Here is a 12,476-nt window from a genome sequence, read left to right as displayed (position 1 = left end):
AATAATATGCTGATAACGATTGATATTCGGTATTTTTAGAACAGAGGCACCCGAACAAAACACAAGGAAGTCAAAGATGCTTCAATGTGAACAGGTAAGTAAAAACCTTTATCTGCAGTACATACATATGTGTAATAAAGCGGGGGTCCTACGGCAAAAATTAGTCGAGTAGATTATCTAGACAAATATAGGTTGCACAGCTAAGACAAATAGATGCAAATGAAATATGTGACAAAAATGGAATTTTTAAACAAATGGCAATCGGGCTGAATAAGAGGATACAAAAAATAGACAATAACAAAAACTGGCCTCATTTCAAACGTTAAAGATCACACAATTGTATGGGGTCGAGGTAGGAGTTCTGCGGGACAGCTTATTATATAGTAACAAAATTCGGATCAGTCAGAGTCAAGAAGTTGAATGCGACAGACATTGAACCATGTAATCAATCGCAGATAATCAGAAGAATCGGTTCTGGAAACGAAGCAAGCAGTTATCTAATATAGCCCCAAGAAGAGACGATTCGGTAGTGCGAGATAACCTTACATACATCCGGAAATAAAGTCATTTCAAGCCTTTAACAAGAATTTATCTTGGTGTAACTCATGCAATTAAGTTGGAAGGCCCTTTGGTCCAGCGTCTCCAAGTCGGGTGCCTTTACGCTGGAAGCAGTGTACAACAATGGGCATGTAGGTTGGGGTTAACAATCCGTTATAAATAACGTTATAAAAAAATTCGTGTCATATATTATTGCATACGTTGAAAGAACTCTCGAAACTCTTATTATTTAATCTGCTTATTGAACTATATGTTTATACGATCAGACACAAACGCTCTGATAACTACACACACAACTATGACAATTAAATGCATAACTAATGATCCTTAAAAAATAAGACTATTGTGAGTTCGAGAAAGCAAGTTGATTCGACAATAGCAGAAGAGTAAATGACTTACTGACAAAATTATTTTCCACGTAGGATTAACGTTTTTTGTCTATTAATTCTATTTTCGATCGTTTCAAACTTCTGAATAACAGTCTTTACTTCTGGTGGGAACTTGCTGATGTAATCGCCATGTGCATCATAAGTCCGAGTACTTTCCAATCCTTCAGGATTAATCGTCAAGGATAAATTAATCTAACTAGTTTTGAATAATTGATAATTTTTTCCTTAATTAGTTAATCATTTATCCTTTTTTTTCTATTGGTTAATTTTAACTATTGGAAAAAGACGATAAATAATTCACCAATTTTAACCAATGGAAAAAAAGAAGAAGAATTTTTATTAATCTGTTGTTTTATTAATTTGTTATTTTGTTACTTGTAGTAAATTGTATTTTTATTTATTTGTATTCTCATGAATTGCATGTTATATTAATCTGGTGTTTTGTTTATTTGTTTTTAATGTATCTGTTTTTATTTTTGCTTTTTTTATAATGCATTGTTTTATTAAATTCGTTTTAATAATTTGTCCATTAAATATTTGTCCTTTTATTACCTTCCTGTCTTATTATTCCTTTTTATTCATTATTTTTTTTATTAATTTTTTTATTAATTTGTTGTTATATTTATGTATTTATTGATTTTCTTGTTTCATTAATTGCTTGTTTTATTATTTCTGACTTCCATAATTTGTTGTTTTATTAATTTGTATTATTTATTTATTGTTTTATCTTTAGAGGTTAGCTCTTTCAACTTTCACTTCTTGGCAGGCAAATTTTCGCCCAAAAACTGATTAAAAATCTTGCTGCATGTCTGAATATCCTTTATGTAAAATTCCAAATATTTAGACCCAAAATTGACTTAATAGTTTGCTAGAGACCACAAAGGTCAAATCTTTTGAACTTTGGCCCTTTGGTAGCCAAATTTTGAGGCAAAACAGATTTAAAAAAAAAAACTTGCCTTATGTCTGAATACACTTTATGTAAAAATTCAAATGTTTAGACCAAAAATTGGCTGAGTAATTTGGTAGAGACCGCAGAGGTCAATTTATTTTAAAGTTTGACCCTAATTTTGACCCATTAACATTTATTGGGGGAGGGCTTAAATAAAACTAAATTTTTGATCCAAGTCAAAGTAACTTATATCTAAAATTTCAAGTGTTTAGACCCAAAATTGACGGAGGAGTTTAGTAGAGTTTTCAAAAGTCAAATCGATGAAGTTTGACCCCTTGACAGCCAAATTTCTGGCCAAAACCCGATCCAAAAGATTTTCCCAAATCGCAATATCCCTTATGTCAAATTTCGAGTCTATAGACTGAAAATTGACAGAGTAGTTTGGTAGGGAAATGTACACAGACACACAAAGACACAGATAATTTCATTTCATAGATATATAGATTGTTTTATTTTTGTTGCAAGTATTACTTGTTTTATTAATTTGCTGTTTAACTTATTTTTTGTTTCATTTATCTGTTTTAATAATAATTTTTTGTTATATTATTTTTATTAATTTGTTGATTTATTGGGTTGTTTTATTAAATTCTCTTTGTTATTTATTTGTATTTTTCTGTATTTGTATCTTTCTGAATATCTTGTTTTATTAAACTGTTGTTTTATTGACTTGCTGTTATATAAGTCTGTTGTTCTGTCTATTATCTGTTTAATATTTTCTGTTTTATTAATTCTCTGCTGTATTACCTACTTATCTACTTACGCATGAGTTGTTTCACTTTGAGAGTTTGATTGTTGTGCTGGCCGAAATGTTTTAAACTGCATGCATAAGCAAACATCTGTATGATCGGCTAGAACAGCTGGGCCAACCTCACAAATATAATGAAAGTAATACAATTAAGGTTTATTTATGTCTATACATACGAACATGAAGGTTTGATTAACGGGGTTCAACAATTTGGTTAAGATGAACATTTTTTTTACTTTTTTGTGCCGATTCATTCTTCCTCACAGTTATTTCTATATTGACGAAGATAGACAGTGAGAAAAGACTAGTGGCACTCTAAATAACCTGGAAAGAAAGAATGTGGAAAGCAGATATGAGAAAAGATTCTACTTTTATATTTTTGTAGTGTTTTATTAAGTCATTTTATTTGTTATTTCAGATTTATTTTTTTCTGATTTCAACTATTTTACTAAGCTCAGTGAGTGACTGAATCGATAATGTTTTTAGTGTTATACATTTATCATATTTGTATATGAACAAGTGTTCTGGAATAAAATCTGGAGACCAAGTCAGTCAACTTTATCTAGAAAGTATAAAATGTAACCTCGTAAAATATTTGTAGAATTATTCTCAGTTCGTTCGACAGAAACACTGTCACTTAAAAACGTTGGCAACGTTCACGTTGTGCGTTCTGTAAATAACCGATATCCTTATGGAAAGAATCCTTAATAGAAGGAGATTGGGGAAACGAATGCCAACAAATCACCATCTATAATATAAATCTCACCTGTCTGTTTAAATGTATGTATGTATATATGCATGTATGCCTAAAACTTTCGACGGAGACAACGGTTTTCACGAGGTAATTATCGTTTTGAAGCTCGACCTTTCGGACGACAAATATCGACAAATTGGCTGAAAAAATTAATTCCTTCACCCTCAACTGGGCACTTTTCTACATGGAGGGGTCGCTTTTTTCGCTGATATTTTCGAAAGTCAACCCCTCTTTTCGATTGACTAGCCTTAATTTAAGCCTACGTCACTTCCGGTTTGGCGATGGGCACAACATCAAAGATGTCGCGTTTTATTTTCATATTATTTTCCTCATTCGCGTCATGGGTTCGAGCCTGCCTGCCTACCTACTACCACTTTTTTGCGCAACACACACCTCCAAACACCCGGTCAACGCCGGACACTAAGGCTAGTCTATGATATAAATCTCACCTGTCCGTTTAAATGCATGTATGTATGTATGTATGTATGTATGTATGTATGTATGTATGTATAAAACTTTCGACACAGGCGATGGATTTTCCTGAGATCGGTATCATTTTGAAGTTCAACGTCTCGGACGACAAATATCGAAAATTGGCTGAAAACATTAATTTCTTCATCCTCAACTGGGCAGTTTTTTACAAGGAAGGAACGATTTTTTGCGAGCCATTTTTGCAAGTCATCATATCGGTTGGATTAACTTTGCTTAATTTTAACGTTCCGAACTTCTGGTCGCGTTATGAAATAGTGGTACGACGTGAGATTTTCTTTCACGGATTTGAGCCTGACTGCTTACTACCATTTTTTTTTGTTGCTGTTTTTTTTTTTTTTTTGCTTACACACATTTCCAAACACTAGGGCAACGCCGAACACACAGACTAGTCATTATTATAAATAATCATCAACAAACAAACGAAAAAGCAGCAGCATCATAAAGGATGGCAGTTTATTTTACAGGTACTACTTTATTTATTTTAAAATTATTACATATATACATATATGCATATACATATATATGTACACATATATGTATGCATATATATATACATGTACGCGTGTGTGTATATATATATATGTATGTGTATAGACATATATATGCATATGTATACATATATATCGCTGTTTTCATAGAAAGTAATCGTCTGACCGCTAATCTATGGCCCCTTTGCCAAACATCCACAAAAAGTACTTCACTAGCTACAACCACTATCAACAATTTTCCCTACTTGTCTGTGCTAAATTCTAAACGCAGATTCTATGAACAAAGCTTCTTGCCTAGAATTTCCCACATGTAGAACACCGTTCCATTGGCTTCTCAGTCGATTACAATATGGTAGCCTCCATGTGTAATGTAAACAAGTTTTTGTTGAGCTCATCCTAACACACACACACACACACACACACACACACACACACACACATATATATATATATATATATATATATATATATATATATATATATATATATATATATATATATATTAATGTTGGGTCGATTAATCGAAATCGAAAAAAATCGAGTTTTTCGGGGTATCAGAATCGGTATCGGAATCGGAAAAAATTCGATGGCCAAAACCATTCTTTTAATTGTCTTTTTTATTTGATTTTGATTAAAACAATTGCTGGTAGCAATAATAAAATAATAAATATTATTGATTTTAAACAATCAGTAAAACTAAAATTTATAGATCATCAACCACAATTGTTTAGTTTTACGTTTGGGAAAATATTTGAACATTTACCATGTTTTGTTTTTTGTTTTGTTTTGTTTGTTTGTTTGTTTTTTTTTTTGTTTTTTGTCGGTAATTCGGAAAAATCACACTTCTATAGTTAGGTATTTAGAGATTTTTAAAGAATCAAAATCGGGATGGGGAAATCAGTATGAAATCGGTAATTTTATCGGAATCAGAAAATATATTAGAACTTGTCGATGGACTGGCAGTTTTTCAATAACACGCCAAATTCGCCTTTGAAGTGTTACTTTCTCAGTTTTTCTTGAAAACCGCTACACTTACACTTATGCCATTAATTGTTCCAAAAACCCATACTGCAATTAGAATATCTAAAGTTGTATGTGTGCTTTTAGTAGTTTTTTTTTTCTTAAGTTTAATCCAGGAGAAATACATACAATAAAAACCATGTCTTTCTCAGATAGTAAATTATTGCAATCCAGGATTACATTAATTATAGACTTTAGGAAACAGCAATAAAAATTCTTGCCGGTAATTACAATTTGAGACAAAGAGGCATTTCATTGTTTTACTACAAACCCATTAGCACGTCTAATCAACCTGGTTTATCTTCGATTTAATATTATCAGAGGAGCGTTTTTTTTTAGATAATTTTTATGCTTGTGAATTTTAACATAGGGGTTGATAATTTGAATTAGATTACTATTCGTGTCTTTTCACAACGTTTACGCCGATGTAACATTCGATCTTCTGCAGGCTTTTCGTGTCAATGCGGAAATTTTTCTGTCGAACTCGGGAATCTGCTCGGAGTTTCGAATATCAAGAGGAAATGGACGGTTTAAGAGAAAGCCTCTACTTAAAGCCTGACATCAGCTCCAAGAAATCTGAACCAAACACCAAAGAAAAACAACGGTAAACTGAACACAGATTGGATACCATGCATGAAGGACTTATTAAAAAAAATCAAATAATATGTAATCTATATGACATCAGGAAAATATTCAGGTGCGATTAAACTCTCCGCAAACATCTTCTTGTGAATCAAGTTCTTTAAAGTGTTCTCTTCGAAATTGCGCAGAGATTCCAAAGTTCGACAAGAGACATCTTAAAAAGGTCGGCGGTTACATCAGTCAAAACGTTGTGAAAATAATATTCAAGAAGAAAACAGTAGTTCAACTAAAGAAAACAAATTCTATTTTTATTAAGAAGCAACATTTGCTGATATAATACAGAGTGCCTTACGAGAAACAAGAACTTTAGAAAACAATGGCTCGACCCGTGAATGATCTACAGCCGAATTTGACGCGAAGAAAATCATGAGGAAAAGATACATCAAAGGCATAGGTATTCAACGATAGTGTTGACTAACACAGAGCCAATACTTATAACACCATCTTTTCAAGAAATTATTTTGAACAAGTCTAGATCTCACCGAAATATATTATACAGAGTGTCCAAAAAGTTACAAAAGGGTTAGAACTTAAATAGATTCTTTAATTTTTATATCTTTTTGTGCTCTTTCAAAAATATTATTCATGACTGATTGAAGAATCACTGGATTGCGATTTAACTCCCTAATTTTGTTCCATGTGTTTTCCTTCAATTATTGTAGTGTTTGAAGGTTTCTGGGTTTTTTTACACAGGCATCACCACATTATCAAATCCAAGAGGTCACTCGAGGATAAGGGTTAAAAAGTGTACAGTAGAAATTGGACAATATAGTAATCAATTTGGTAAATTTGTTAACTTATATGGAACGGCTCATCAAGAACTTGACTTGAAGACAACCATATTGTAGTCAGCCGGAAAGCAGGAAAACGGAAGACAATTCCACAGACGCGCAGTTCTAAGAAAGAAGCTTTGTTCACGGAATCTATGATTAGGTTTAGGCACAGACAAAGAGTGGAGGGAATTATTGATAGTGTTTTCAGCTAGACGAGTGTTTCTTGTGAAAGTTTGGCGAGGGGGACCATAGACTGAAGCTCAGTCGAACACTTTCCATGAAAATAATGATACATCAGAGACAAACTCGCAACATCTCTTCTGTGAGATAGAGGTTGCAGGGAAGAGAAAATGACATTTCCTACGAGGCTACGAAGTCTATTTTAAACTCTATCAAGGCAGGACAAGTCCTTTCTAGCAGCTCCTGCCCAGATGTGGCAACAGTATTTCATCCTTAGACGTACCTGGCTCTTATATAGATAGAGAATTGCATCAGCAGTGAGATATCTACTGGATTGATAGAAAGATCCCACCATTTTTCCAGCGGCCTTGGCAACAGATTTGATGTACGCGTTCCATGTAAGATCAGGAGCAAAGGTCAAGCCCAGAAGCTTGTCAAAACATGATGCCTCTCCAAGACGAGAGCCATTCATTTCAATTGATGTCAGATGGGGATCAGAGCGTTGATGATGTAAAGATAAAAGTTTGGTTTTAGATGCATGAAAAGTAATGAGCTACTCCTTTCCCCATTGCACAACGTGCTCAAGATCAGAGGAGATAGAATCAGAGAAAACTTATTCGTTTACTGTCTTAGATGCGCTACCATAAATGGTAGTGTCATCAGCATAAATGTCTACAAATGATGTAAGGATGTGATTTGGAAGATCATTAATGTAGATCAGGAATAGAATTGGTCCCAGGATGGACCCATGAGAGACTCCAGCATTAATACTGTGAGCTTATGATTTTTTCCCCTCAATTACTACTCTTATGTACCTATCAGAAAGAAATGATTTAATAATTGAGAAGACATTTCCAGCTATACCATAGCTAGAGATCTTGTGAAGTAAACCTTTATGCCATACCCTATCAAAGGACTTTGTTAACATAGACTCTTTCCTTAAGATATCCTCCACAAGAAAATATCGGGGATATTCAAGTCTGGGGAATGTGGTGGTCATTTGACATTGCCATAGCTAGAGATAATATGCGAAGCTGAAAACGGGCAAAATTTTTTTTAAAAAAACATCATTTTTTATAAATAAAGATTGTTTGAATTTTACATTTTCTTTTGAATTTCGCAATGTCTTAGTCAGATTGTGTTCAAATTACAGAAAGATATCATGAAAAATTAAGAATCTATTTAAGTTCAAAACTTTTCAGTGACTTTTAGGACACCCTGCATTGATTGAAGGTATCGGTAATATCAACTTCAGTTGTAGACACGAGAGGTCACACCCATAAAATCCACTAAAATTAAAATTCGGTTGATGGAATCTTCGAAATATTGGGTTGATTACTATTTTTATTAGGATTTAATTTAAGAGATTTTATAAAATAAAATGTATAAAAATGCAATTATAATTAACTAATAAGATAATAAAAATAAAATATGATAATAAATAAAACGTAATATATTCGATCCTGCTGTTTACAATATTTAAAAGTTAAACAAGATTTTCAATAAGTCGTTGGTAAAGATAAAATATTTAAAATATTTATTATAAAAACATGTTAATTATATAATGTACTTATTATAATAACATGTTTATTTAAACAAAGTTTTTATTAACTGATGTGAGGACTCACCCATGCACTAAAGATGGACTTTTCCTAACTGTAAAAATAAATGGGTGGCCAATGTGCTTTCGCAAGACACGTAAGTCGAGGTTCCAACAGAACCCGGGCCATGTCAGTGGCCCCTTTACTCCCAGACTGATACAAAATGTTCTGTGTATACTTAGGACGTCAACATTTAAATGAAAAGGGGCGCTCCCCTTGATAGAAGTCGTTATTAATAACTAGAAGCACATAGCACTGGTGGATTGTGGATGCTCTCGGTTCCTCGTGACTGGAGCAGTCTGTGACCCTTGGAGTCAGCTATCATTGGAAGTCCTAACAGTCGCCGGTGAAGTAACAAGAGTATCGGGACTATCACATTGGCAATAGAAAACCCAAGCCCGTGAAAGTTAATGTTCTGGTCATGGACACATCGTTGTTGGGCTTCGGTATGCTGTTCGGAATGGACATAATCAAAATTTTGGATAGGTTCGCATAAACCAGTTCTATGATACTACGTTTGTTAGGACGGAGTCTTATGCCTGTACCGCAATCAGAATCGAGGAACCAGACTTCAATGCCGAGTTTAATGAATAGACTAAGGCTAGGACGTCGTGGAAGTGGTCAAGAAATCAACCACCTAATGTACTCACCAAAAGGTACCTGATTATCCGATGTCCGGCTGAATTCGACATGAGTACTGTCATCATTTCAATCTGTGCTTGGGCAATGGATTGCTACTTCCCTATTCTGAGGAAAAACTTGGTTCTTCACGAAGGGTCTGATTCTATTAATAAGCTAAGATAATGGAGGAGAAAATGTTCCAATGTGTCGTTACTTAACTTTCGAAGGACCGTGCGTGTGCGTAAGTCCTTATGGCCGTAACAGACTTCGAAAGAAAAAGGTACAGTCTGACGCACATGGGTAGCACCCACCATCATACAAGCTATTGTTGGCACACTTGCAAGTTTGGTCACGGAATATAAACTGCCCGTAGATGCAGTCCTAGTTAAAACGTGGCCGAGCAGACACTCTAACGAGAGTACCACAGCGATGGCTTCATCTCGTCAAAAAGCCGTTGAATCTCCATACTGTGCGGTAGTAGCGTCGCCAAGTAAGTACGACCTTGACTGGATAAAGTCTATCCATCACCAAATTGGCCACACCTCGGCGTAATTCGAAGGTTATACTTTGTTAAACAAGTGGACCTCACGATTCCTAAGGCGTTGGTTAGGGCTGTGATAAGAAATTGCGAAAAATGCCAGGCAATTGACCAACTACTCACACGTTGGTCAAAAGGGAACTTGGACGTTAGCGACACTTAGTTTCCGATGGGAATAAATGTAACCCACTACCAAGGCCAACACTACCTGTCGCTCATTAACTCTAGGGCCACATGGTTCTCAATCTGGCGCCATTTGAGACAACAGGATTCGGCAAGCATCATCAGCCACTTAGAACTCCTATTTTGCGAGCATGAAGCGTCGGCAGAAATGCTTGTCGACAACGATACAGCATTCCGCAGCAAGATTTCCGAGAACTTTCTGAATGAATGGGAAGTGACTGCAATGCAACGGCATTGTGGGGTGGTGTTATCGGAGGATAAAACGAATTGCAGCAAAGAAACAGTGTTCCATAGCGGAAATAGTCTATTGATACAATGTAATGTTACTCTTAAGGACGATGTGTCACCACTGACTACCTCAGCTAACATGATTCATCCCTACTGCGTTTTACTGAAGTGTATCGACGAATCCCGTCCAAGCAAGCCCTAAAAGCAGCAACAGAATAGATACAGTATGGGCGATAGTGTCTGGGCGAAGACCCCAATTGGACGGTGCGCGACACCTTATAAACGCAGACGCGTCACAGGAGTGACAAGCCCACAGAACGGTTTTGTCGACGGGATTCCCCGCTATATAAGAGATCTGCGTCCCGTCATGGGCTTGGATGCCACGGAGGATGGCAGTGACAATGATTCCTCAACCCAAAGTGCGAGGTTGATTACTCTGAAGAAGACGGCGTGTCCACGCCAAATAACAATTCTCCAGACGAGTTAGTTGAAGAAGTACCTTTACTCCGAAGGAGCACTATGCGAAAAAGCCTATCTCCAAGTTGCCATCTATGTGATTATCAGATCGAGCGGAAGTGTAGTGGATATGAACAACAACATTAGGGAATTGGTTACGTAGTGAAAGTAATGTAGAAAGTAACTTACACAAACGGTTGCGCCTTTCTCTTTCCTGTCAGGTGACAGAAAGAAAAAGATGAGATCTTCATTTGTAGAAGGCTCAGTAATATACATATTGCATTAATTTGCATAAGAGAACAGAAACTGTTATAAAAAGGACGGGTTAGAAGCACGACAGGCAGTTAGTTTTTCGACAGATAAGAGTGAGAACGGACGGTGTAAATGACAGTTGAATATAGTCGTGGGAAAGCAAGAGTTTAAACAAATATTTTTTCCTCATTTAATTCTCTTTCTATTTTATTCTAAAGTGTTTATTTTCATTTAGTTTTAATTAATCGTTTTTAATTAAAACTAACACTCTAAGATACGTTAAATCAATCTGCCTGTTTAATGATTAAAAAAAAGATTTAAACGTTAGTGAAACTGGCTAAATGACAGAATCTTTTATAGTGGTGGTTAGATGCTCCCTACGATTTAAGTGTGCGTTTCCCGATAGAAATGATATTTCCAGCTTAAACGGAAAAGCCAAAAGCCTCTGTTGATAACGGTAGCCCCCCTCTCTCTCTCCCTCTCTCTCTCTCTCTCTCTCGCTCCCTCTCTCTATCTATCTATCTATATATATATATCTCTTTATAATGCACTTACCCAATCTGGTTATTTTTTCCTATCTTTATTACCTTCGAATCTAAATAAACAGAGACAGAGAGAGGGAGCCGAAGCGAGAGTGATAAACGCGCAATAGAATAAAATTTGTGAGGAGATAACCAACCTACAATAAGCTGTCTTATGGGTTATTCAGATCTGGGTGACTTAGTGAGTTAATTGCAAATTACATCCAATTAGAAAAATAAAAATTGAATATCATTTTTCAAACATAACTCAATCCCAAAACTGAGGTTTATTTTAGCATGAACATTTTAAAAAAGACCTTAGTGACACAAATTAAGCTTTAGTATAATTATATATTTTTAGCGTATCTCAGTATTTATTTTGTATTTATGGCATTTGCTTATCGTTGTTTCTAATACTAAATTTTCTCATGATCCCATACAGTCACCATTCAAGAGCAAAATACAATGGCGATTCAAATACATAGAACCAGTCATCAGGAATGTCATGCTGGAGAATCGGATAAAAGAGGTTCGTAATAATTAAAATGTCTTTCTTTGAAAATTTTATTACGCGAAAATTGTGTCTGTGGATCCCTTTTTCGGCAGTGTTGATTTCAAATAATTCTTCCAGCTTTTCTATCGCTGTCCAATTACCACACGTCCGATCACTGAATTATTCTTCAAATCAGCATTTTTTTATGTGTGCACATGTAATCTTGATACGACGAGTGGGAAAGTTTTGGTTAACAACTATGTCGGTGGTTTACCTGAAATCGTGTATGAGAAAGACCTCGATTAAAAGCTGACGATATCGATATAATTAATTATGTCTGTAAAATAATCGATGTTTATCGTGTAAACATGTGTTGGGCTTCATGTTTAATGGTGTATACGAGTTGAGCAGATAAATATTTTGTTAACAATATCTATATAACGAGTAAAATTTGATCAGTAAAGACACATGAAAATAAGAACAAAATTAATAGTGAATTTTAAAAAAAATTTATAAAAATTCTTATTTTAATGTCGACTTTCGGTATGCAAGTACTTATCAGAGAGATGAACGGCCCTGCCTTGCACAGTTCT

General features: G+C 34.9%; 1 protein-coding gene across 4 annotated transcripts in view; it reads left to right on the top strand.

Annotated features, from left to right (window-relative positions):
* LOC145283568 (uncharacterized) overlaps positions 1-12,476 on the top strand; it is a 138,801-nt gene that overhangs the window by 92,628 nt on the left and 33,697 nt on the right. For all 4 annotated transcript variants that reach the window (XM_080132477.1, XM_080132478.1, XM_080132475.1 and 1 more), the window contains exons 2-3: positions 40-94; positions 11,833-11,919. In XM_080132477.1, coding sequence (XP_079988603.1) covers positions 77-94; positions 11,833-11,919 — 105 coding nt within the window. In that variant the 5' untranslated portion in view covers positions 40-76. The remainder of the gene's footprint in view (positions 1-39; positions 95-11,832; positions 11,920-12,476) is intronic.

The sequence above is a fragment of the Euprymna scolopes genome, chromosome 8 (assembly GCF_053919585.1).
Source record: "Euprymna scolopes isolate OS-2025 chromosome 8, ASM5391958v1, whole genome shotgun sequence".
In the NCBI taxonomy this organism is placed as follows: Eukaryota; Metazoa; Mollusca; class Cephalopoda; order Sepiida; family Sepiolidae; genus Euprymna; species Euprymna scolopes.
Note: the sequence above shows the minus strand (reverse complement) of the source record. Positions and strands in the feature narration are given on the sequence as shown.